At 36.9% G+C, this 27,853-nt stretch overlaps 1 protein-coding gene across 1 annotated transcript; it reads right to left on the reverse strand.

Annotated features, from left to right (window-relative positions):
- Positions 1-619: 619 nt before the first annotated feature.
- zgc:113232 (uncharacterized) lies at positions 620-27,853 on the reverse strand. The gene is made up of 25 exons (XM_035908174.2): positions 27,754-27,853; positions 26,999-27,067; positions 26,680-26,852; positions 25,407-25,535; positions 25,192-25,245; positions 25,010-25,063; positions 24,298-24,351; positions 24,041-24,094; positions 21,361-21,414; positions 18,884-18,937; positions 18,339-18,392; positions 18,027-18,080; positions 17,049-17,093; positions 13,290-13,343; positions 13,154-13,207; positions 10,248-10,301; positions 6,667-6,738; positions 6,084-6,119; positions 4,391-4,435; positions 4,228-4,260; positions 3,002-3,148; positions 2,087-2,263; positions 1,844-1,934; positions 1,466-1,543; positions 620-1,207 (listed from the first exon to the last, which is right to left on the reverse strand). Exons 1-25 carry the CDS (start codon positions 27,851-27,853, stop codon positions 1,011-1,013), a joined length of 1,986 nt encoding a protein of 661 aa, XP_035764067.2. The 3' UTR covers positions 620-1,010.

A 27,853-nucleotide genomic window follows, 5' to 3' on the forward strand; every position in this document is an offset into this window, starting at 1 on the left:
CCTTCTTGTGTTGCTGCTATCATATGTTAATCAATGCATCGATGCTGTCTATGCTGGTAGTAAAATATTATTGCACAGCTATGAAATAAAAAAAAAAAACACAATTATTGTGTGTGCTGAGTGCTTTCTTAATGAAGAGGTAACAGATGTAGTTTTATACAAAAAGTCCATGTCACTGATAATCATAGTTTTTAAGTTGGGTTTTGTTGCACAATTTGTTGTGCACAAAATTGTTCTGTACTACTCATTCTGCCATTTTTTTGTTGAACTGTTAGTTTGAAACTATAACATTGTTTAGGTCACATAGTAAATGTGTATTTTTAAGCCACACATTACCATAAGTGTACTTTTCATATATTTGAAAGAAATCCAGTGAAAAAACCCTGATAATAAGAGTGTAATATGCTATTTTCCTTTTTCATTTTTATTTGAATCACTGAAAAAAAGATGTTTATAATGTCGTGGAAGATCCAGGAAATTGAAACCAGGTCATTTCTGGGGTCATTGACTGCAAAAACTTTGCAAAAAGTAAAATAAAATAAAAATGCACCCAGTCAGAAAAACTGAAGACTCAGACTGACTAAAGAACACATCTGTTTATTTGTTTCAGAGAGCAGTACATGTACTTTAGAGTCTTTACAAAATATTTACATAGATTTATCTATTTATTCTTTGGGTACCAGAGAAATTAAAAAACTAAAATGAAGAAATAAGGAATCAGCTTGGGATAATTTATCATTTTCTAAAATCACAACATACACAGCAGTAAAAACTGCTGCAGAGTTTGAACACGTATGAAATATAATCCCTGTGTGGTATCAGATGTTGACTAGAGGCATGAGATTTCTGCACAATCTTGAAGTGCATCATGACACTACACTTTATCCACTGACATTTATATCACAGCTTTTGACAGACTATTGTCACAATATTGTATGTAAAATATTTCATTGTTAACGCCAAGTTATTCATATAAGCACCATAATATCTGATGTTTAGGTTCAGATTTTTTAACTCACTGGCCCTTTCACCAGACCCTGCTCTTTGCGCATCACTGGTGCATAAATGCTGCAGTCTCGTGCCTCGCAAAATCCCGGTACACCTGCAAATCCAACCATGCCGGGTGGACCCACGGGACCAGGGAAGCCACGAGGCCCACGGGGACCCTCCATGCCATCTTTTGGTTCTGCCGGGTTACCTTGTGAACCTGTAAAAAGCAAAATTTGAAAAAAGAAAACATGGTGTAAACATTCATTACGCTATATCAAGACAGTACTGAGTTTAACTAACTACGGACTAAATAAATAAATTAGTATGTTTTTTATTTTTAAAAAATTCAGGCTTTACTACTTGTTTATTACAGATACACTGTTATCTTTCACTGTAATCTAATTCAAGATAAAAAACAAAAAAAACCCCAGTCCTGAAGTAATGTTTGACAGTGTGGATGCGACCAGTGTCCTACCTCTGAGTCCGTGTGGTCCGTCGAGTCCTGGCAGTCCTATACCCGGATCTCCTACAACGCCTTTGGGTCCCTTTCGACCTTTTAAAAAAGATAAAAGATACAACTCACAAAGCTGCACAACTATGTTTTTTTTTCCTTTTGATGAAATACTGACACTGTGAGTAAAAACCATGGCAAGAATACTATTCTAAATAATTTTAAATTGTTTAATTTACACTAGCGTTGTTCTTTAGCTATCCAACTTTTTCCCCACTATGTGCCCATATATGTCCATCTTAACCTTTCAAAGTTCTTAAACTCTAAAACCTTCAATAAAAAGCATAAATGTAAAAAAATAACATAGGTATTTAATCGGTCAAGGGAGTAGGAAACTCTTGCCTCTGTCGCCGGGTGTTCCCTTTTGTCCCTCCAGTCCTCTGTCACCTTGAACACCTCTGGCTCCTTTTGCTCCGGGTTTTCCTACTTTACCCTGGTAGATGAAGGCAGAAATTATATTAATGTACTAATAGGTATAAGGGCAGGACATTCAAGAGTTTACATCACATCCCTAGTTTATCTCACAGCAGCTATTAAAATGACAAATAAATAATAAATAATAAAAAAGACTGAAGAGGGACTTGCAGCTTTGCCTGGTTGCCCTGGTGGCCCTTGAGCTCCTGGGGGCCCGATAAGTGTCCGGTTGTTGATGGGACAGCCCTGAGAGCACTTGGCTCTGATGGAGGACGCATACTGAGAGATCTGAGCTGTGACAACACCTCTGCAGAGCTGCAAGACCTGCTCATCAGTAAGCCCAGGACCCTGCAGGACAACAAACAATTCAAATTCTCTGCATCAATGCTGCAAAACTCCAGCGTTACAGTAAGAAGCTATCATCTTACTCTTTAAGTGTGAACAAAATAATAAACTGATCAGGTTCAGAGAAAATCAGACATCTGATGCTGATCACTGGAGGTGTTGGACGTTTCTCTGACGTCTAAGATACAAAATGAATGATAAGTTAATCACAAAAATATTGTGCACATTAATTAATAATGGGAATTCATTCTAATTATTAATGATCTCAGTAGACTGAGGCCCAGCTCTTAAGAAGACACGTTATTGTGATTTCTCCAACAGTAATTTTTTCTGTGGTATTATCAGCCTTCTGTTTGTGAGATGTATAAAAGCTAAAATAATATAAGCCAATTAATATTTTCATATAACATTTGGACTTTTCAAAATGACTAACTGAAGTGAAAATAATGGAACCAGGAAGGAAATGACGTCAGGGAAATAAGTTTCAGCGATACTTTTAGTTCCTCTTTTAAATAAGGCAGTAGATATTATTTAGAACACACTGAGTGTGTTTCAAGTTTAACTTAAGTTGAAAACAGGGATTTTTCAGTTTAGTGGTGAAAAACAGCAAATTCTCACATTAACCTTCAAGTATTAACACTGATGAACTGGTGTTCACAATGGTTACAAATGAATATTGTTTCAATGTTCAATTTGGTTAATTCAAAAATCCATGCATTCCCCCATGCAGATGTTACTCACAGATGGACCTTGCACTCCTTTAGGTCCAGCTCGACCCTTAAGACCTGGGTCCCCGGCTGGACCACGTTGTCCTCTGACCCCTGGGATGCCAGGAGGTCCAACCGGGCCTGGAGCCCCAATGGGACCAACAGCTCCCTTAGGCCCACGCTGTCAAAAGAAGATGTTTCAAATGAAGAAGAAAGAGGCATGTGAGTACGTTTACACTACAACAGATTACTGTTTATACCCCAAAAAGCGAAATTAGTATGACTAACTTTTAGTTAGTTGTCTGAGTTTTTGCAAATTATATGTTTACACAGATTACAGCATGGGCAACGGGGAAGTGAAGTGAAGGGATTTTGAAAATGTGTGATGATGATAAAAATTTTTTGAATGTTTTGTCTTGAAATCCCATCATAATAACATAAGCTTTGGCTCAACTGTCAGCTGTTAACCTGGCAGTCAGTATGGAGAAATCATAAACAGTTCTGGCAGCTACGAAGAATAGATGCTAATGTAGATACCTCTGCTTTGAGACAAGTGATAGAGCTGCAGCATCAGAATGTCTTTTGAAACAATGTTACACTGGATGCCTGTTTGTTTGTTTATTCTAAAAGTTGTTGTTTCATAGCTTAGAACAAACTTCATGCTGCACTGAAGCAACGGACAATACTGGAGCAGGGCTGGACTGTCAGTTTTCCCAAAGGGCCATGTGACTAACTGGGGCTGTTGTGGATGACTGAACCAACAAACTTAACTCGGTTGTACTCAGTATTAACTTTATCTCCTTCTAAGCTTATTGGTGCAGTACTCCACACCAGTCCCTGTATAACTTTGCCTTTTTCAGCTTTAACATGACAATACCCTTGTGTATAAAGCCTGTTCCCTAAAAAGTGGGTTTTCTGATGTAAGTGTGGGAAAGAAATGACTGGCCTGACCTGAGTTCAATGACATCCAACTCCTTTAGGATGACCTTAAAACTCTGAAGGCTATCAAGACCGATTAGCCCTGTTTAATGTTCATGGTTTTAAATTATTTATATATTTCTTTTACATATGGAGTAATGTGTTCAGATTTTTGCCAGATATATGTAGGATGTTCTACTAAAACCGATAACAACTTAGAATCAGTATAATAAGGAAAGGCATGAAATGTTTTTTTTATGGATTCAGAAACTCACGCTGCATCATGTGCATGTATTTCTATGACGTTAGAGTAAAAACAAGAAATGTAAATCACGTTCGCACCTGTCCTCTGTCTCCACGGTCTCCTACGCTTCCCTGAAAGGTAAAACGAAAAAGGAACAAACCCAGTGAATAAATCCCAGCGGGGGTGGAAAGAGGAAATGAAATGGAGAGTACGGTTTGTAGGAAGATGTTTCTTTATCTAACTGTAAACAGATAAAATCACCTTCTGTCCTTTCTCGCCTTTCGTGCCCTTCTTCCCTGCTGCACCCTGCAGGGGAAAGTAAATATGATGAAAGAGGAAGTTGTTATGATTGGCAGAGGATATAAAATATAACCAGCAGCAGGTGCTTTATTTCTTGAGTCACCGATAACAGAACTAACAGGACAAGCAGGAATAACAAAACACCACTCAACGGTGGGTAATTCCCTTCTGCGTTTAATCAGGTCAGGAGACATTTTCAGAAACAATGTCTTTACCCACATCCTACTGACAGGGGTCCTCGCAGACTCCTGCAGAATAACCTTTTTCCTGTTGTTCCCATTTTTTTATGACTTCAGTCAATTTGTTCCAAATGATGTGACACCATTATTTTCTATTTTGAGTAGTGCTTTCTAAAAATACAAATGTTTCAGAGACCCAGTTCAGTGGTGTCAGGATATCATCTCTGCTTTCTGCAGGTGGTAACCTTCAGCTTGCACTGGGGTGGTTTGCATCTGACTATAAAACATTGAGAATTATCATCTCCAAGTCTGAGGCCATGGTTCTCCACAAGAAAAGTGTGGAGTAAAATTTGTCTGGGTTTAAGGATAAGTTGCTGCCCAAAGAGTTTATGTATCTGCTTCATGAGTGAGGGAAGAAAAGAGCAAGAGACTGGGAGACTGATTGGTGAGGCATCTGCTGTAATACAGACACTGCACTGTTCTGTTGTGGTGAAGAGAGAGCTGGGGTTGAAAGTGAAGCTTTCAGTTTATGGCTCATTCTACATCTCCACCCTCATCTGGGCCACCACCTCAGGGTAGTAACTGAAAGAATAAGACTGCAGCACAACTTTGTCCGAAGCATGTTTATGCTCATGCTCAGAGTGAGCATCTCAGAGGGTTCTGAGCTTGGCCATTCGAGAGGAACTCAAAGTACAGCTGGTATTCCTTCACATCAAAAGGAGCCAGAGTAGAGCAGCAGCTCTACTCTGAGGACATCATGGTGGTGCTATAGTTGCTGCCTCATAGGAAGAGGGTGTTAATCTGGTGGGGGACTGAGTAGTTTGCAGATGTGTTGAAAAGGAAAAGTATTTTTAACTTTCAGCCAAATTTACAAGTGGAGCGACAACCTTCCAACTTTCATTTTGAATTAGATCTCAACAATATTAAGACGTGTGGTTTTACTGCTATGGTAGTTTTTTCCTCCATTTATTCTACTCCAACATAAATGAGAAACTGCTACACCCATGAGATAAAAGAAAGCCTTAACACACACACAAACACTAGCAGCTCCTGAGCCTTGACACTAAATAATACCCAACAAAGTTCATGTCAAACACAACAAAACTCTGTCAACACAGACAAGGGAACTCCCCAACTTAGCTATTCAAACCGCACCTCCGCCCACACACAGACACATGAAAGTGATTCTAAATAGGAATGTATTTTACTAGCTACTTATTCTGACCATACAACTGACAAAAGATTGTTTGTCTTTTTTCACTGACTCAGAGTTTTCAACAATTTATGATGGACTTCAAAGCCTTAAATTTGAATTTTGAGTCAGCACTCTCTGGTAGCTAATGTGTTATGTTTTGTTTACAAGTGAAAGTGTGTCTGGTCTTTTAGGCATACAAAAGGTCACAAGTTACAGTTGCTATACCTTTATTTTATTTTACTATTGTAATGCAGTTTGACTGTGTAGTTAAAGAACTCACCTTCTCCCCATCAGGTCCCGTCTCACCTTTGGGCCCCTGTTAAAAAAAATCAATTAAACACACAACTAAATAATATATCTAGATATTAAAGGTCTGTTGGTCAGTTCTGAAAATTATCAAAATGTGTGGAAGACGTTTGGAAGAATGACTTAACACTAAACTAACACAAATAGAATGATTAGCACAATACTTAAGTTAATATTTAAACTATAACTGCTTTTATTAGTTTATTACAAGTTGCTAATGCAGTAATCCTGACTGCAAAACCGCCTGGTAACCACCCATTGTTTTGGTCACTAGGAGACTGCGTGGAAGACACAGAATTGTCTGCAAAAACTCACTATTTGCTGACTTTTGGTGGAACTTCACTACTGCTCTTTTGAGTAGTTGGCAAGTGTTTGCAGACAGGTTGGTGTCTTCAAAACAAACTACTGGCAACTGTGGTAATTTGCTGAAAAAATCAAGTGTAAGGAGGTTTTTGGTGCAGCAAAAACAATGCAATGTTTGATATTTCTTAAAAGACTGAAAGATAGAAGAGAGAAATCCTTGAAGATGTTGAACACAGAGTATTGCGTGCACACACTTTTGGGCCTTGGAGGCCCTTTGCTCCTGGTTTTCCTGGTATTCCAGCATCTCCTTGTTCTCCTTGGGCTCCCTGTTGAACAAATAAAAAAAAACAGCAACTGAAAATGAAATAGGCTTGCACTGTGCAAATATTTTATCTATCATTTCTGCTGTTTTTACAATTATATTAAAAACAGCTAAAGAAATCTTAAGCTATTGCCTATACGGTAACTTTGAATAGACGATGATGAGGTATGAAAATCAAACAATTGGTCACTTAACGATATTATTTACATTACAGTAATCAGTCAAAAGTCTTTCATCAGAATAATCAACAGTCTTACTGAAACTGACTCAGTCATTTAGAAATCACATTCATGTCAAGACTAAAACAAGTGATGGGGGGAAAAAATCTGCATTTCTCTGAATAAATATCTTGTGGAGTGCCACAAGGGTCTATGCTGGGGTTACTTGTTGTTTTCTCTGAATTTGAAGGAAATCCATCAACCACTTACATTTTTATATGCCAAAATGTATATCAGTTATGCTGCGCTTAAAGCAATGTTTGGTTTTGAAAAGTTCTCTGAACACCAACTTTGAAATAATTACTCAGGATTTAACTGATAGAATCCATTGTAATGAAAAAATGTAAAAGCACTGTATGGTCAGTCACCAGTTTACTGAGCTTCTCATCTCTCTGTCAACATCTTCTCCAGATGTTCCAGATATGTAACTCTGGATTAAAGTATATTAGAGACACATAAAAATACATTAAGTTTGCCTGTTGGATCTATTAGCTATAATCCAAACTAACAGTGTGTTTGTTATTTGTTTTTTTACTATTAGCGATATCCTCTTTTCATAGTTTCACTGTTAAGGTCACATGGGTTTCATTGACTGTATTCATGCCAAAATAATCTGCTGATTTGAGCTTTGGGAAAATTCTTTACTTATTCAGTAGAACAGCTGCTTAAAGTTGTACAGTGTTATGTTTTAATGAAAACCGTTATCTTCACTTCCACTTCTGGATTTTCCCTGACTTGCAATTCGCTGATCTATGGACAGTTTCCATAACTTAGATCAGCTGAACTGAGAAAGAATTAAAAAAATAATAATAAAAAAGCAGTCCACTGCTAAGTATCTATTCTGTGCATCCAGTAAATAGCTTGAATGTACCCAGATTCAATATATTTTTGTAACTAATTTGTTAGGTTTGATATTCCCCAGGATTATAAATAATCTCACCGCATTCATCTGTAACTGTTTGATGTTTTCTGCTTTCAATTTCTATTTCTTAAATAAAATGCAGCCCTATTATTCATATTATCTTCATGGATAAAAACAGATATGAACTTGTTTATGTCTAGCAATATGTTTCACTTCCCTTTGGTATCTCCCAGAAAATTAAAAAGAAAAAAACCCTGGCATATAAAAGCTAAATGCAACTGCCAAAGTTCCCCTAAGCCTACAGAGACCATATATTTCACACAACATTAGTTTGACATTTACATGGGACTGGCCAAAGAGTGGTAAGACAATGAATAACAACAAAGCACCAGATGTCGCGATAACCAAAGGGTCTGTCCCTATTACTCAATTTAAACCCATGTGTAACTTTGGCTTTTTGGCTTCTCAGACCACATAACCCAGATGGTCATAACTAGGGTACTTTCTCAGTAATTTGTTTCTGTTATTGGGAAAACTACTTTTACAAACTGGCTATGAAGATTTGTCTTTTGTTTTTGATGAAAGGTTATATGTATTTAGTTTACTGATTGTGAGTGTAGGTTCTTAGTCATCCAGGACATGGTAGTCTTGAGTGCCTAAAAAGAAACCAACTGGACTTTTTTAGGTTTGTGAAGATGTTTCTCTTCTCATCCAAGAGGCTGTTTTAAAGTTCCAGGGATTTATGCTGCATTCCAGATTCCAGATATCTTGGAAGTCAGGAGTGACATCACTCCAGAGTTAGAGCGTTCCAAGAAAAACAGAATTTGTTTTGACTGTCAGCAAGCTAGAGCCATTCAGGTATCACTAGAAATAAAGCACAATATTTATTCTTTATGCTTAAAAAAACACATTTGTGGATAGAACCTGATCACTGCTCTGCATAGGACCTATTTAATGAGTGAAAAATACACAAGAGTTGGAATACAGAATAAAAGTTTGCAGTTTTACTATTGTTTACATTCAGTGCTGCCATGTTGGTATGCTCCATCTTTTCAATTGGGAACTAATTCCAAATTATTCAGGAGCGGGTTAGAATTAATACAGTATGCAGTGTTAACCTCCAGTGGGAACTGGAAGTGGTCTTCAGGGTTGTTGACACATTAATAATCATGTGAGATGTCACATGAGTCAAGGAGTGAATAAAGCATTGGGTCATTCGGTCACTGAGTTGTGTGAAAGTGTGAAATCTTTGTAAGATGTTGCCCAACTCCATCATAGTTTGAGCTCTTGAGGTCACCCAGACAAGGTGCGAGTTGCGGTTGAAACACCTGGGGAGGGATCTCGAGACTGGACTGTAGGTGAATGACAGCTGGTATCGTAAGTCATCACCTCTGTTAAGCAAAATGAAAACTTTGGCACTGGCAACATGATATTCTAAAAAAAAGAAGTTGTTCTTAAGAAAATGTTGCCAATGTTCTTATAATTCTTACCTGTTGTATTTCACTAACATTACATGGACAAAAGCACCTGGGCAGCTGCATAATAGAGGAACAGCTTGGCCATCGAAGTCCGTACCATGCTCAGTTTTTGTGCTACTGTTTAAGCCAGAGGGGGTTTGGAACGCTTACTTTAATTTATCGCACAATGTGCCTCAGTATTCAGAAACCCTGCTCTGTAACTTGAACAGTGATCTTCCACTCCATGTCTGAATTGCTGCCGTTCTTAAGCAATAACAACACTTAAAATTTATCACTGAATATCAAGAAGGTAAGATTTTCGCAAAATGGCTTTTTTTTTTTTTAACCATTACAGTACCACAAACTGCATGGCTTGGTGCTAAATTTTGTGCACCTTGTGGAAATGGGACTAAAAACACCTGAATTCAGAGGTGGTCTTTTTTGTCCATATAGCATGCATTTTGGATCCTTTCTTACATTTAATGATTGATAAAAATTGTGGGGCATTGGGAATAAACTATATTTCAGCTCCTGCAGCAGGGCATTCCAGAAAAAGTCTGAGAACCACTTGTGACAGGCAGGGACCTGAGATCACTGGACTAGAAAGACTGGACTGGCCTGTAAGTAAAAACACACGTGCAAAAGTAACTCTTTTGCTCATGGGAAAATCCTCCAGTTTAAGGGAACAAAAGAAGAACTGGAATGGGCGTGATTTATTGTGGGAATTGTCACAAGAATTGTTGTATGTTTGTAAATAAGGAAAAGAACCAAACACGGAAATGGACTGTGGGAGAAAAAGGAAAAACTGAAAGTGGAGTTTTTGAGTTAATTGACTGGGCTTTCCTAAGTGTGATCAATTGAAAATGTATGTGTTTTTCATGATTGGTGTTTCAAGACATTTAAGTGGTTATGGGTGTCTAAATTTTGCAATTTGTCTTTCCCACATTGTATTATAACTCTGACGCCACTCACTCACCCCAGCGCCCACTCTGCCTCGAGGTCCTCTGATGCCACCATCGCCTTTACTCCCCTGCCAAGGAAGAGCAGGTAATAACAGGTTAAAGGAAGAAAACACAAAATAGACACTAGAGACCAGTTTGTGTCTGGATGACAATAACCTATAAAGTTTCATGACTGTAACTTCCACAGTTCACATTTCAGTATCATGCTGACAACAACCTGTCCTGACATTTAAGCACCATTCAGTGTATAGAAACCACCTTTGGGGCTAATTCCTGGTACAGTAGGTGGCTTTAGGATCTATTTTTTCAATGACTTTTACAAAAGGAGTCATATGGTGAAAGAAACATTGGTGGTCCAGGGTATATGCTACAGCTGTGTGTTGCTGTTAAGGCCAAAGTATTGCAGAATTACAGTAAAAAAGACAAGAAAAGAAGGTTTTCACTGGAATTTTACAGTCCTTTGAAAAAAGGTACACATTTACTGCTTCCATAGGAGTTAACTACGGAAATCCAAATCAAATCCACTTGATTTGCTGATCATCAGCAAGTGTGAACATTTATAAAAAGCATACATTTTTTCTGGAGCATTTAGGTGTGCATTAACACAATACCATGCAGTGCTCAAAGAAACTGCAAAAAACCCAGAAGCTACATCTGAGATCCTAAAGTCCTCAGCAAACTGTCAAAGTTGACGACAGTTCAATTAGAAAAAAAAGAGGGGTGATGATTTGAGCTTGTTTTCGAGCCTGGGCACTTCAAAATTATTGAGTTGAACATGATTTCCTGTGTATGCCAAAGTATTCTACAGTCAGAATCAGAATACATTATTTTATAAGAACAATAACTAAACTAAATAAATAATACCATATATGAAAGTTATAAAATACAACAAAATGGCTCGAATAGATATAAATAGCCCTAATTATAAATATTCCAGTATGTTACACAAATTAAACATATATGGTTGACATTTAGGTGTCCATCTTATCACACTGTACTTTGTTTTGTTTTTTGTAGAGGATGTACAATGGGTGTACAACTATTGCAGTGTGTACTTGTGCTTTACATGGATGAGTTGTACAGAGATGCACAGGCAGGAATGATTTCCTGCGTCGTTCAGTGGTGCATTGGGGTAATCTCCGTGTCTCTCTTGTTGCTGGTCCAGCATTGTCCTTGTCTTGTACAGCCGCCTCTCTGAAACCACCTCAAGAGAGTCCATCCCCACAACAGTACTTGCCCTGTGGACCAGTTTATCTGGTCTTTAAGTCTGACGTCATTAGCCGTGTCTGTACCCAAACTCTGCCGCAGGTCCCTAAGTCAAACCATCACTGCGGCATCACTGGGAGTTGAAAAACTGTCTAAATTCTTTCATCTGTAATAATATGATCCGTGTGGCTGCTTTACCAGGTGTAACAATTAAGTTTAACATCCAGGCATCCATGAAAACAGAATTTATTAAATTCAACGGAGTTAGAAGTTAGCTTGCTAGTTTCCATCTAAATATACCATGTTCTGACTTAGAGATTTCTGAAAAAAAAATTAAGACGTACACCTCTCCTATCACGTCCAACATAAATGAAGACAGAATACTAAACAGCAGTGACATTTGTAGGGTTGCTGAAGTTGGGCTAGCTGGTATATAATGATGTGCTACGACACTAGCGACACAGGTACGTTAGCATAATATAAACACAGTGAAGCTGGAGGATGAACACTAACTTTTTTCCACTCAATAGTGAGGGATCCTGATTGTTAGAGACAAATGCAATTGCATGGCAGGATGATGTAAACGGACCAAACTTCAGTCAGGAGAAAAACTGAGATAATCCATCCACAATGCGAGGTTAATCATTAATTTATTGCTCTATGATCTGGGCTGTAGTTACAACGTAAGGTTTTAAAAACTGAGCTTTAAAGTAAATAGCCGAGAAAACCGAGAGAGGCCAACAGTGATCACTGACAGTTTTTAAGGGCTTGTTGATAAGAATAGGATAAGATAGGATAAGATACAAAGCATTAAAACATGTTAAAAACACAACAGCCTTAATAAACGCAGGGTAGTTTGGGCCCGAAAAGGAGGGTTCATCACGTCATCACTTAAAGACCGGATTGAACCCATTAGCATTTGCGACCCTCAATCCCAACCATGTGAGACCATCCGTCTGGCAGCTAAAGCTTGGTCAAATGTCAATCATGAAACAGGACAATGCTGCCTAGCACAGCAGTAACTCTACAACACAATGAATGAAAAAGAAAAGAGTTGAGGTGTTGCAATGGTGCAGTCAAAGTCTGAACTTGAAACTGACTGAAATGATGTGGACCTTAAGAATGCTGCACATAAACACAATGATATGAGAGACTTCTAGTCATACAGAAAACCATTAATTCTGGTTATTTCTGCTAAAGGTAGTTCTAAAATCTGTTGACATGTATTTAGTTTTTCACGAAATTGCATAGTACTTTATTAGGAAAATGAATCATGACATGAGTCATTTTGAGGAATAATCAGAGACCCTGCAACATGTTTTGTAAGTTAGACAACACTGAATAGTCCAGACTCTTTTTATGACTCACAAAAAATTCTGCTATTTATGCAATTAGTATAAAACAAAGAGACACTGACTCAGAAAATACCTGTAAGTAAAGACTCACTTATAACTATGATGTCTACTTCCAACAGTGGGGCAAAGACAAAATGAGAAGTTTGCAGAAATCGTAGGAATTCAGCAATTTGAACCAAATTATTTCTGCTTATTTGGTACTTGAGCAGTTAGAGCGCAATGTTTTTATTCATGTAGGAATTACATGTTCTGAAGTCGTAGCTCTGTGTTCTCCAATGAAATGACTACTGAGGTTCATGCAATTTCTTAGAAACATGAACTGGATGTTTACAACAAAGCCTTGTTCTGCCTGTGGTTACCTTGGCACCAAATGGCCCCGGTTCTCCCATAAACCCTGGGACTCCTATAGGACCCTGTGGAAACAAAAGGTAGGAGTCAATGGTTGTAGACATAGAAACAGGTGCACAGTTTTTCTTTTTCTTCTAATCTACTCACATCTTCTCCAGGGTCACCACCTCGTCCTGGCAAGCCACTGTAACCTTTAGTCCCCTGAAAGAGACCGAAGGAGAGAAGGATATAATCAGACAAAAAGCAAAGATTGTCTATAAATCTTTTGAATATATTGCAAAACGTCATCCAAAATTACAATTTTTAATGACTGCTAAAACTACAAAACTCAAAAGTCATATTGAAAGGATGATAAATGTGAAATGGACTGGTTCTTGTATAGCACTTTTTCTACTATACTATACATAAGAAGAAACATAAAAGAAAAACAAAGAAATACTACTGGTGAAGATGCACATATCACCACAATAAAAAAAATCACTGAAAGCACAAAGTGTATGAACAGCAATAATATTACATAATGTGCTTTTAAAAACTTTGTGAGCAACAAACTTAATTGAATCTGAACAGTCTGAACACAGTTTTATTCCCATTCTGTTCACACACAGACTTCAAGGAAACTATGTGTGAGCCAAAACACTACAAAAATGTTCCCAAAGAGTAAAAGATGCATCTTTGATCTACTTCTACACCTTATCTTAGGATAGGATTAGGATTCAAGGATTAGGTTAGGTAAAATGACTCAGCAAAAAAGTAAAATAAAAAGGAGTGGTAGGAATAACGGACTCCAGAAAATGTAACTAGCTAATCTACTTTTTAACGACTCAATGAATCAATTGATAATCATATAATGATCGGAACCGCTTCAGCTTCAGGAAATCCTAAGAGAAAACTGAAAATGAAGTTTTGAGTTGTTTGTTCCTGTCAGTGAATCACACTGACGTGCTGCTGTGTGTGAAACTAGTTAAACAAAAACTTGGGTTGTTCATTACACTACACATTATAAATAACTTTGGCACCAGCACACTGTTAAATGTTTATGAACTGGTTAAACAGGTTAAATAGATTTTCTGGGAACCAATTCAAGTTAAGAGAACTCCTGTACTAACTTAACTCTTTACTTTCACTTTTACATACTACCCTTCAACTACAGCTCTTCAAAGAACCTTAGCCTCATTTTGGTTTACTGGCACTCTTATTAGACACCAGTGTTCATGCATTTCCCCGTTTGACTCAGTATTTCAGTGAGGATTTTGTACAGAAACTTTTCAGTAAACATCTCTGTAAGTGTAAAAATATTCAACAAAAAGTCAGATGGCTGAGATCAAAGTAAGAGAGAACTCTTTGGGAAAGTTCAGAAACTACTCTGTGTTTTCGATTCTCTTGCCAAAACAGCTAATACAGTGATTTAATCCAGTGCTTCCAGTTTCTACTTTACTTTGATTACATCACTGACACTTTTCATTTTTCTACTTTATTTTTGGCTTCTATAGCTCACTTACGTATAGACAGTTAGAAAAGGTAAACATATACTTTTTTAAAACCCTATAGCAATAAGTGTAATATATGGTATTTTTTTTTCCTCTCTGAACTTAAAGTTTCAGGGAGACCTAAAGTTATAAGAGCTAGAAATGACTCACAAGAAAATTACTTTCTTTCCTACTGAGAGAAAAACAGCTTATGGGGATTTTGCCTGCCACCAATGAGAATCTACATTGATTTATTGAATCTGCTTATCATCCGTTATATCAGATCAAATATATTTCCCGTTTTTCAGTGTCACATTTAGATTACAAAGGTCATATGAAGCACAGGAAGAAATGATCTTTTTCCGCTTGTGACTGATTGACAAACATGATCGTCTGTCATAAGTTTAGTTTGTTGCAATAAAAAATATTGTGAAAAATAAGGGTTGCCAAAGAGTTTCTTATTTAGTAAGGGCCAGTAGGTGGTTTTGTTGTCTTTAGTCTAAACCACACAAGTTCTTTCCCTCCATTTCCAGTCTGTATGCTAAGCTAAACTAAGCATACTCCTGATTTCTACTCGTTAAACAGATTTTTAGGTATCTTCATCCTTTCATCTCGTGTGTGTGTGTGTTCTTTAGTTAATTAGTGTAATTGCTTTATATAGCACATTTTCTGGCTTGGTGTTGCCTAATAAGCCAACTTGTCACATGATCCACTTAGTTAATAGCTGACACACATTAAATATTTGGAATTTTGTTACTGGAAACTGTGCATCCTCTTCTTTTATTATATATTTTCCCAACTTTTCTTATATATTTCCACACTTTTCTCAATATGATAGAATTTTTAATATACATACACATTTTTCAGTCAGTGATTTCCATTGATAGAAATCTCCAAAAGTTGATTCTGTTCATCTGGATATGAAAAGTGGCAGGTTAGCCTTGTTAGACTGTAAGATTTCCATCAGTAATGGGGGGCAGCTAAAAGCTGATGTGTACCATATACCTACGCATACGGATCAGTATTTAAGGTTCGACTCTCATCATCCACTGGAGTGTAAAGTGGGTGTCATCAGGACGCTACAACACAGAGCGAACACCATCCTGGACAGGGAGGAATGCTGGTTTGAGTCAAGGAGGCCATTTACGTGAAAAGGGAAAGACCATCTCTGAATCGAGGAGGGGGCCTAAGGGTACATCTTTCGCCATCGTACAATGCTGTGATTGCAGCCATTCCCCAACTCTCTGTGAATGGTACTCATGGCCATTGATCAGTGGGCTTTGATCAGTGGTTGTTGATCAATGGTCATGAGAATTTGCATAATCACAATGAAGGAACTGACCTCCCAGCCCATTGTTTCTTCAGTGGGCTGGTTTCAGTCATTATACAAATGTACTGTTTATAAGATTGGGGAAACCTGCATGAATGACAAAAAGTTTCTCCCACTGAAAATGTTACATCCAGATGAACAGAATCAACTTTTGGAGATTTACTTACCTGGATGATTGAGCATGCATCAAGATAGAAATCTTGTTTTTTTGATTTTCTGATAAAACTGAGCAAAAAGGTTATTAAGATCTCCTACAAATCATCTTGTTTTATTCTTGTTGTGGTTAATTTAATTTTTATTTGAATTTTAATACGATAAAAATGTTTCTGTACCTTGTTAATCATTTATTTAAAAGGTTTTGCTGAAGGAGGCTTTTGAAAGCCTTCAGTCAACATGAAGTTTTCCTGACTACTACTCTGAAGTCTCAGTAGGACCACTGGTGAGGTGCCAGCAAACAGGAGAAAAATATAAAGTTAAACAAATGAATAAATTATGAATAAAAACAATGGTTTTTTTTGGGGGGGGGGGGGGGGGGGAGGCAAGGAAACATACATGTGCTTGTGCTGGCACATTTAAGTAAAATTCAACTTCAACCGTTTTTATTCTTTTTGGTTTTTTTATTGTGTGTTGCTATAAAATATACTGTTATACAAAAGTGTTTTTGTCATTTATTCAGCTTAATAAAGTGTGTACTTAGAGTCAACTAACACTGCATATGTTTGTGTGTTACATTAATACTAAATTCTTTAATATTTACATCATTCTCTTTATTTTAGCTTTTTTGTAGGGAGTTTTACCAGCTATTTTTATGGCTGATTCATTAGTTTGTGATGTGGTCTTGCTAAAGGGCAGAAATGAGATATCCAAACTGGAAAAAAAAAATGTACCCTTTGGGCACTAATAATATTTATGTGAGATTCCTGTGAAATGTGGCCAGGAGCCAGAGTGACTCTCAGACTCATAAAATGCAAACGTTTCTTCCCTGGCTGAATCATGAAGGTCATAATCTGGAAACTGAAAGGATGACTGGGTGCACTTAAATACAGACACTCGGGCACGAAAAAAAAGATTTGAGCAGAATAAAAGTGCCTCAGTTTATTTGTGTACCTTCGGACCGCTCTTTCCGATTGGCCCTTGCTGTCCAAGATAACCCTGAGGAGGATAAACAAGAAATATTGTTCTCAGAATTTTTTAAATCAAAGAAGAAAAAAGAGAAATGAGTTCAAATATGACGTGAAGAAGAAAATTATATAAAACAGTGAATTCGGGAAATTTTAGAAATGAAGACACTAAATAAGCCACTTTGTATTAGAGCCTGAAGCTTAGGAGCTTGTGTCACTTTAAAAGGAGGAGTCTGAGTGATATCATCTGTTGCTACGTAGATGGAACACAATTAAATAAAGGAAGATTAAACCACAAGGCAACCCTTGACAGAGTCACATGTGTACCGCTATAGTATGCGTCAGTATTTGTTGTAATGGAAACCCGAAGAAAAGAGAAACAGTGAATCTCCTCAACCCAGGAAAGGTTTATGGAATTATATCTGTGACTCTGTTCTGTGTAATGGGACAGTTTGAAAAGCGTGTTTGGAGAACATAGGAAAAAAAATGTTGTACGTTCTGCCTTTCATGTAGATTTAATCAAATTCACAGCTCACAGCTAATGAAATTTCCTCCTGCTCATTTGCTAATAGAGGTAAAACTAACTACTGTGCTTCTCAGATTGAGTAAATTTGAGACTGTACAGACAGAGAAGTTATTAATACACTTTTATGCTGATAAAAACAAGCATGCCGAGATATTTGAAGATATTTTGTCTATTGCATAACATAACTTGTCTATTGCATAACATAACTAATGCATAGAGTCCCAGATATATATTAATACACCAGAGAAACTGCATCATCAGATGTCTTAAAAACCTTTGATACAATTTTTTGAATCAATTGTTTTGATTTAAAAAAATTGCCAAGAAAGGAAAGGTTATGGAAGTCAAATGAGATTAAAATTCAAATCAAATGATGACACATAGAGTAAATGTTAAGATGTTTAGGTAGTTTCCATGACCAGTAATGATGTATCTTACAGTGTAGCCTCTCTCGCCAACATCACCTGGAAACCCAGGTGCTCCTGTTTGACCCTGTTGACGAAGAACAAACATGTTTAGATCGACACCAAGACAGCTGTGACTTTAACCGGCACTGCTGGTTAGCAAAAAACTGTGCAATAAACAGCTAGACATAATGCAGAAGAATAAAAAGAATATTATTTATTTTTAGGCAAAGAAACTGTGTCAGTTTTTGATCATAGACATTTTAAACCATCTACAGTTGTGTGCCAGGGGAAATCACCAAACATTTTCTTTTTTGAAGAATTTAAGTACGTGATACTTGTATACCTTTGGTCCGTCTCTTCCCTGAGGACCTTGTTTGCCTTTGTCACCAGGAGCGCCCTAAAAAGAAGAAACACATCCATCCAAAGTGCCAAAAATGAATAAAACACCAGAGCATTCAAAACACATGGTTAAAAACTTTATTATATTATTCAGTGTAAATAAATTCATAAAATACAGAAACTTAAAATAAAAAATTCATATACATACTGTATACACTTTAGTAACAAGTACTGATTGTTACTGTTATTACTTTTTAAAACAGTATTTTATTCAATAATTTATTAAGAAAAAAACAAAACAATACAAATCAGTTTATTTCCATGTCTTTATGGGCCTATTGACTTGGCCAAATAAATAAATAAAGATAAAAATTGAAAAGAACCACTAATATTTGAGTTTATAAATGCTGATACTAATAAAAATATTAATAAAATAATTTCAGCATTTGCCTCATCAAAATGTTACTGAACATAAAACACAGCTGCGTTGTTGTATTCCAGTCGTGTAATTATCATGAGGACATAGTTATCACTCTTTTTTTCTTTTACCTTGGTACCTTTAGTCCCTCTTCCTCCAGCAGGCCCAGCATCACCACGACGACCCTGAAATATCCAAAAAACTTAATTACCACCTTTTCCAGTTGTGTGGCTCCGTCAGCTCATCAAGTTCTAGGGTTACATCCATGTCTATAATATTAATCTCCCCAATCCAGGGTCTAGCCAAAAGTAAAATGTGGTGATTTATGGTGAATTATGGCACTGAAACATTAACTGGAAAATGCTGTCTCATCCATTCGTTAAAAATTGCATCATCACTTATTCATTTATTTTTTGTCCTAATTTGAACATCAAAATTTATGTTCTTTCCTGAGTCAAAGTGAAACTTTGTGCCTAATATGAAGAACGACTCTAGAGGTTTGAAAGAAATATGTGTTTACAAGAGCAGGATTTTTTTGCAGGCAAAAACTCATTGCCCATTGTCACTACCCGATCCGTACCGGAAACCCGATCCGTACCACGCATGTGCGAAAGACATCTATTTCCGCTCGAAGCATTTTATTATAGCTACGGGTCAGCGTATCTGTTAAGATGTTAACAATATTAAGTATCTGTTAAAATGTTTGCAATAATGAAACATTTCAATACAATGTAGACCAAAAAAAAAAGTTACGGATCAGGACTCCCCAATCCTTACTCACATGTTCAAAAGTCAGACCGTAAAGATCCGGTCTACCCGATCGTACCGCCTATGTGCAGATGTTCTCTTCTTCTTCTGTTTCGTTGTGTATGCGTGTTAAATTTGATTTAGTAATAGTCGAGTGTGTTTATGCTTGTCTGTGTGGAGAGGATTGATTGGAATTGTGACGATGATGTCCGCTATCACTGTCAATTGTCAGTAAACACTTAATTTGGCTGATGAATCTTCACGTGACTTATTACAAATTTTTATTTTTATACCCAATAGGCTTGTATATGGAGGTATCCATTGTTTAAATGTCCCGGGCAGTCGAAAAGGAAATATGTCCAGAAATACTAGGAGCTTACTTGGCGCTAACCGTGTCATTCAAATACATTAACTGTCACAATGTTGGCAAAGAGAGGAAGTGAAGTAAGATTCTCGCGTGCGTCGTATGGATCGGGTAGCATAGCATCATAACAGATGAAGTAATCATCTTGGCCATCATGTGAGATGGGTTGTGATAAAGTGCTAATAACTCCTTTCTTACATGAGCAGGGAACTATATTATTTAACTATGGTAGTAATAATATTTTACAATTCTTCAGCCAGTACGGAGTGGCTCTTTGGATCTCATACACATAATGTTTGGAAGTCAAAAGGCACTGCATATCACCCTAAAACACCAGAGCAACATTGAAGTTTGGAGATGGGAATTTCATGGTTTCAAATCTGCTACCATATACCAGGATGAAACAAGGGTGGAACGTTTCAGCAAGACAGTGATCCCAAACACACAGGCAAGGAAACTCAGTTGGTGTCAGAGAGAGAAAATAAAGCTGCTAGAATGGCTCAGACCTGACCTGAACCCAATGGAAAATCTATGTAAAGAACTAAAGCTCAGAATTCATAGAAGGAACTCACAGAACATTCAGGATTTGAAAACTATGTAAAAGAAAGGGACAAAATCACACCTGAGTAATGCTTGTGACTAGTTTCTCCACGCAGGAGACATCTTGTCCCCAACAAAGGCTTCTTTACGAAGTATTACATACATTTCAGTCAGCGTGTTCGATATTCTTTTCCTGTGCCATTTCTCATTATTACAGATAACTTTGAACATCTATGGTTTGTTTTCTTAGCATGTGTGGATTGAATGGGTTGTTTTTGTGCATGAATAAATGTGTGTGTGTGTGTGTGTGTGTGTGTGTGTGTGTGTGTGTGTGTGTGTGTGTGTGTGTGTAACTGCAGTTAGGGGTCACAAAGTTTATCAGGAACTGCCAGAAAAATCCCCAAAGCCCCAATCTGCTATTTAAATGTGTCATTTGTTTGTTGATACTCTGGGTGATTTCCAGGATAATGACACAACCTCTGTTGTCTCAGTCTGCAGTGGGAGGTGGTTTCAGTTTCATTTCCTGCCTTTCATTTCCTGAATGTGTCAGTGCATGTTTTGTCAGAAAGAAATATCTTAAATTAATCTAATTTAATCTTTTTTTTTTAAAAAAATGTGCCTGCATAATTTGCTTGCTATGCTTACGTAGCATCTACAACAGTTGAAATCCAATTATTAAAACTTTCTGTGCTTTTGCACTGTTTTTTTTTTTTTCAACACGGAAACCCATTGATTCAGTGTAGACTAAATAACATCTGCCAATTTAAAAATAGTGTGACTCATCATGGAGTCACGACTTCCTTACTTTCACTTTTATCAGAATTAGTCTGATTTAGTTGAGCTGAAGCCAATGTTTCACTAAAAACCTGTTCTTATTCAGCTTATTGAAGGACACAGTTTAACTTAGATTTAAAATTTTCCACCACAGAGAGGCTGAGAGGTAGCTGTGTTCCTTACAGTCTCACCAGGAGGTCCGACTCCTCCACGGGGTCCCTCCAATCCCATGTCACCCTGTCAACAAGAAGAGGCGCTGCAATTATTGGCTAATTATTGGCTACTTGAGCTGCTAATAACACATAATAACTGCTAGGCTAAACAAATGCAAAACAGTATAAAAATACAATGGCTCAATGTAAATCTGTAATTTAAAACCATAACATTTCTAAATTAATTATATATTTATAATAAATCATATAAATAGCAATAGATAGATCTAATAATTATGACGTCTACCACAAAGTAATATTATGAAGCCCTGAACTGTAATTCTTTCACCATAAAATCACATAATTTCAGGTCAAATGAGCTTTCTTTAAATTATTATTATATTACATGTCACTTCAGTGAATTTTAAACTTACTGATGGGGTTGATGCAATTGATAATTACACTTCATATAGTTCTCTAAATGTATCTGTTGCAGGTATTGCAGGCTGCTTAGGTATTGTCTGTCTATCTTTATGCAAATATTTTGCTTATTTATTGACAGGAGCATAGAAGACATTTAAACAAACAAAAATATTGTAAATAATGCACAGAAAAAAATAATGCTCCAAAGGGAAGAGATGCTGTAACTTGTAGATAAATACCTGACATTGTGAAAACACTTAAAAATAAAAAGTCCACTGATTGTTTTGGTATTGACATGATACTAGTTAAAAGTATTATAGATTATATAGTGCAACCTTTGACATACATTTGTAATCTATCCTATCGAACTGGTGTGTTTCCCTCAAAAACAAAAATAGCAAAAGTTATTCCCATCAATAAAAACGGAGAGATGTCAGTTTACCAAATACAGACCAATATCACTACTCCCACAAAAATCATCAGAAAAATTATTTGTTAATAAACTTGATAAATATATTGAGTGATAACCAATACAGCTTTAAAACGAAAAGGTCCACTTCGATGGCAGTAATGGAACTTGTAGAAGGGATATCTACTGCAATAGATAATAAGGAATATACTTTTGGTTTCTTTATAGACTTAAAAAAGGCATTTGATACAATCGATCATAGTATATTAATGAATAAACTAGAGATATATGGTATAAGAGGGATAGCATACAAGTGGATGAAAAGTTACGTGGATGATAGATATCAATATGTCGAAAACAACAATGTAAAATCTAATCAGTTGTAGGTAACTTGTGGGGTTCCTCAGGGCTCTGTGCTGGGCCCCATATTATTCATATTATATATAAATGATATATCTAGTGTTTCCAAACTGTTAAAATGTGTTTTGTTTGCTGATGATACCACTCTGTATTGCTCAGGTAAAAACCTAGAACAGCTTCTGACTACAGTGGAAAGGGAGTTAAATATATTAAAAAACTGGTTTGATATAAATAAGTTATCGTTAAATATAAACAAAACAAAATGTATTATTTTTGGCACTAGACAAATGAAAAATGTATCTAAAATCAGGGTTAATGGAACTGAAATTGAAAGAGTATATAAAAATGGATTTCTTGGAGTGATAATTGATGATAAGCTGAGCTGGAAGTCTCATATAAACCATGAAAACAAAAATGTCAAAAACCGTTGCTATTCTCTACAAAATAAAGGATGTCCTGAACAGGAATTCATCATACGCACTTTATTGTTCTTCCATATATGACCTATTGTCGAGAGATATGTCGTAATGCATATAAAACCAGAACTCTCCTTATTTTCAAGGTACAAAAAAGAGCTATAAGAATTATAAATCAATCAAACTATATAGAACTAACTAACATTTCGTTTATTAATTTTAATACCCTGAAATTTTATGATTTAGTTGAATATAAAATGGCACAGATAACATATAAAGCACAAAGTAACTTGCTTTGCTGCAGTACTCAGAAGTTGTTTGAAGTCAGAGAGAGTCAATAATGACTTATGGGGAACAGATTTTTTTTTAACTAAGATAAGATCAAACATAAAGCATAGATGTGTTTCTGTTAGAGGAGTTAACTTATGGAATAGTTGTGACAGTGACTTAAAAAGGTGTAGTTCATTTTCCTTGTTTAAAAACATGTTTAAAACTAGAGTATTAGAAAAATATATAAATCAAGAATGAAGAAGAGCAATAATAATAATAATAATACTTAAACTCTCAGTTGTTTTGAGTGGATTATAATTATGAAATTTAATTTAATGTACTTACTTATCTAAGATGAAAGCTTGTTTTGTTTGCTTGTTTGTTTTGTTTTACTCTTTTGCTTCGAGCCCTATGTAATGAGCTGCTTCCTAAAGGATCTTTTGGTAAAAGGGCTGGCATAATAAGCATTTGCTACAGCCAATACCTTTTTGATTAGCCTTATCTCGTGCTTATCTCGTGCATCTTTATTCTGTATTCACTGAGAGATTTGAACGCTAATCAAATAAATAAATGAAAAAAAAGTTAGAACGGCATGAAACATTCACAGACATTATGGAAATACTAAATGTTTACTGTAATCAGTGCATTAACTCAACAATGATGCATCTATCAACATCCCTCCAACCACATGACTGAGTGTAAGCAATGAGGCGAGAGGGGTGGGAGGGATAGAGAGAGAGAGAGAGAGAGAGAGAGAGAGAGAGAGAGAGAGAGAGAGAGAGAGTGTGTGTGTGTGTGTGTGTGTGTGTGTGTGTGTGTGTGTGTGTGTTTACCTTTAGACCCACATCTCCAGGCTCACCTGGCTCTCCTGGAAGTCCAGTTTCTCCCTGACAGATTCAATGAATAAGCTTAGGAAAGTTTTAAAAATCCTCACAGATGGAGCTGCAGCTTTACAGAGCTTAACTCTTTAGTGAAAAACAAATTCAGTTATTAGTTTAAAAGGTTTTCTGCACTTATATCTTTTAATAGTCACAATAAAATGTAAACGTAGCCAGTTAACTTTCACTTCAGGATGGACTGGTTAACTCACTGTGGCTCCAGAAAAACCAGAAGCTCCTTCATCTCCCTCAGGACCAGGGTCACCCTGCAAGATGAGGTCAAAGGTTACAACAGACAAGGGCAAAAGCATTTCCAAAGCTTATACACAACACTCACTCTCCTCACACAACAAAGCAGTTTCATAGTCTTAAAAATTGCAACAGCTGAAACTTATAAACAGTGAATTTTTGATATATGGTGAAATCAATTTAAAAAATAAAAATAATGAAATTATTGAAATGACTGATTATATCTTAATCCTACTTTAGTTGGGGCACCTCGAGGTGTCTGTTGTGTAAAATAACACTAAAACAGCACAAAACACTTTTTTTTCCCTTTTCCTGTCATAAACAAGATTTTTTTTTTCTGCTTTAGTCTTTAATTACTTAAATTACCAGAATTACTTTCAATTTAATTAAGTTTTAAATGAAGAGCTTTCACTTTCAGTTTGGCTTCAGGTTTTTAACAAACTTTCCTTTGCTGCTTATACCTCTTTTACTTTCTGTTTAGCTGACTGGCTTTTATGGTCGTTAAAACTCAGTATTTTCAGTTTCATTTTATTTTTTCTTCAGTTTTTACTTTCACTCTATGTTACAACACCAATGCTGTCATTACTTTCACAGTGTTATGGGAGCTACAAATGTAAATACAAGCTATTTTGCATGGTAGTATCAACTGTGACTGCTGTAGCATGATTTACTCACCACTGGTCCAGTATCTCCTCTCCTTCCCTGAACACCTTTGGTCCCTTTATAGCCCTAAAACACAAAACGGATAAATAACCAGTAATTAAACTACTTGAATATGCAGCTGCTACTTTAGTATCACTTTAATCAGGCATTCTTGTCATAAACAAACATCCATTATTCATGTTTAAGACTTTTACCTCTCTCCCTTGAGACCCTGGTTTACCGGTTTTACCCTGCAGGCCTCTGGATCCCTGAGAGAAAGAGAAAAGGAATCAGACTGTGGAAAACAAAAACTACAACATGAACAAACCTACATTTGACCCTAGTTTTGGATCAGGCCATGCAGTGTAAGAATGAAACAAAGGGGCCATTGATTACATTTAGGCAGTGATGTGATGCAATGTGGCTGTACCTTTGGTCCTGGGAAGCCAGCAAATCCAGGCTCTCCGGGCTCACAGTCACAATCTGTTGGCCTCACCTGCCCAAGCTCTGCATCGCCCCCTGACTCTTCTGAGGAGCCAGTGTCAGGCTCATATGGCACCTAAAACACAACATTAACAAATATTATCACACCTATGGTGTCCTTCAAATTTAGCTTCACTACACCCAATGCCATGCACCCGCATAGACATGGTTTTGTAGACATTCCTGATTCCATTTTCCTTGTTTTAAAGAAATTTAAATCAAGCTGCTACAATTTTGCAGTGCGATAAGAGAACAGTTACCAAATCAACCTCATATTTGCTTGACTTAAACTAAAATGGACACATTAAAATAATTTTAAATCTCATTATTGGTGAGGAATATTCAATAATCCTAATTTTATATTATTCGTAACAATCTTTTTTTTTTTTAATCGCTTGTTGGCCTTGTGCAGTGCTTCAGATTAGCTATGCTCTGGAACAAGTATGTCATTTTCATCATGAAGAACCACAAGTTGCAGGAGAGGCTTGATGGTGTAGGGTTATGATTCTCGTAGGTTCAAATCGTGGATGCGCCCTTACTTTGGAGCAATTACTGACTGATAGTTCTAGCAGGCAGTTTGCTTTCAGCATCACTAAACAAAATTTGTAGAAAATCTAGCCCATTACAGAAGACTGCCGGTAATAATACTTAAGTGCCTCCAGGGGGCAGCCACCTCCCTGTGACCTGAAGTGGACACTCCACCCGTTTCTAGCTGAGAACCATGACCTCAGACCTGGAAATGCGGACATTCATCTGCCAATCACCTCACTTAATGCTGGAGGCTCCCACCTGAGGGAGCCAACAGAACCACATCATCTGCAAAAAAGCATAGATGAGATCCTGAAACCACCAAAGTACAAACCTTCTGCTACTTGCCAAAGTCCAAAACCCATAAGGAATAAATCCGACTTATTGCCAACAATGCAGACCAAGCTTTCACTTGGCTGTACAGGGACTGAATGACCCTTAACAATGGGCTGAGTGCCCTTTAATAGGAAGATTTTTATGCGAGAGAGAGGTCAGGTTTTTATGAATGCTATATGAAACTAAAACTCTGTTCCTATTTATGTTTAGCAAATATGAAATTGTTGAGGGGCTTGGAACAAAGAGAGACTGATAGAGGCTTTTTGTTTTTTAAAGCTCTCTCTACATTTCTTCCTGCTGCAGTTTAATATTGTTGTTGAGCTACCCCTGACACTCCCAGCACACAGCTGTCCCACCTGCACGATCTCAGTGTCCTCTTTGGCATAGTGGGACTCAGTGGTGGTGATGTAGGGAAAGGTGTCCTCAGTGATCATGGTGATTTGGGTGGGGATTGGGCCATAAGTGTCATAATCCTCCTCCTCGAATATCTGGTCCACATCATAGCTATGAGTCGGCTCTGGTGGATATTCTAAGGAGATATTAAGACATTTAGTTTTGTTTGGACTTTGTGGTGCATTGTTACAGTCAGTAGTCCTGGTCTGGAGCCCCGAGGACTTCAAACAGTCAGAGAGTGTCCTCTGGTATAGTTTACACTAACTGTGTTACTGATCTCACCTGGCTGAGGAGCAGCTAAGTTGTCATAGTGGTCAACTGCAGAAGACTCTTCATAAGTGTGTTCCTCACCTGAATAGACATGCAAAATACATGAGGTAAGAACTCAGTGTGAGACACATGGGGAAATTTGACTCGTTGTTTTAAGGGTATGATTCCTGTTTTGAGTGTGCAAGAACCCGAGTTCAATTCCCTGATGAGCCCTTAACTTACAGCAAATGTGGGAGGATAAAAATTGCATCATACTGTACATACAGATCAACAACTTCCAAAAACATCTCTCCTCTCTTGCAAAACTGTGATTTGAGTCAGTGCATTAAAGTTTATGAATAAAATGAAGTTACAATCTGAAGGGGGTTTTTTTTGTTGAAAAAACAAAGAAACAAACAATAATTTGTGGTAATAATTGAATAAATATGAGTTTGTAATGAATATGTGATAAATTTTGTGCTCGCCTAACAATGCATTTCATTTAAAGTTGTTACTTTTTTTCTCCAGATAAGCCTTTACTTGACTACGATATTAAACAAGAAAGTTACTAATGAGTTGTGAAGGTACTTTTTAAAAATAATTAAGCAGTGTTTATCATAATTAACTGTCGATTAGTTACCTAGAAGAAACCAGTTTACAATATTCCTCAGCTGGATTCTATAATTGTGTTATCTGTCACCTGTTGTTCTTTAGTAAAACAAGACTAAACAGCTATTGTTTCACCTGAGGTTAAAGTTAAATCAGTGTCAGCATGAGGAAGCCCTGACCTGAGTGGTATCCAGAAAATTCCTCCTGGCAGTGTGAAGAGGCGACACACAGCATGAATACAAGCAGCCCCGAGAGGAGCGACGCCTGCAGGGGACACAT

The sequence above is a fragment of the Neolamprologus brichardi genome, chromosome 11 (genome assembly GCF_056152115.1).
Source record: "Neolamprologus brichardi isolate AB-2024 chromosome 11, ASM5615211v1, whole genome shotgun sequence".
Lineage (NCBI taxonomy): Eukaryota > Metazoa > Chordata > Actinopteri > Cichliformes > Cichlidae > Neolamprologus > Neolamprologus brichardi.

Bases quoted from the DNA above. Each gene is read 5' to 3' on its own strand.
- zgc:113232 (XM_035908174.2), bottom strand. From the start codon at position 27,853: ATGTGTCCCCTGCAGGCGTCGCTCCTCTCGGGGCTGCTTGTATTCATG. The intron at 3,149-4,227 runs GTGCGAACGTGA...TTCTTTTGACAG, and splicing joins ACCGTGGAGACAGAGGACAG to CGTGGGCCTAAGGGAGCTGT. The intron at 1,544-1,843 runs GCAAGAGTTTCC...CTTTTTTAAAAG, and splicing joins GGGAACACCCGGCGACAGAG to GTCGAAAGGGACCCAAAGGC.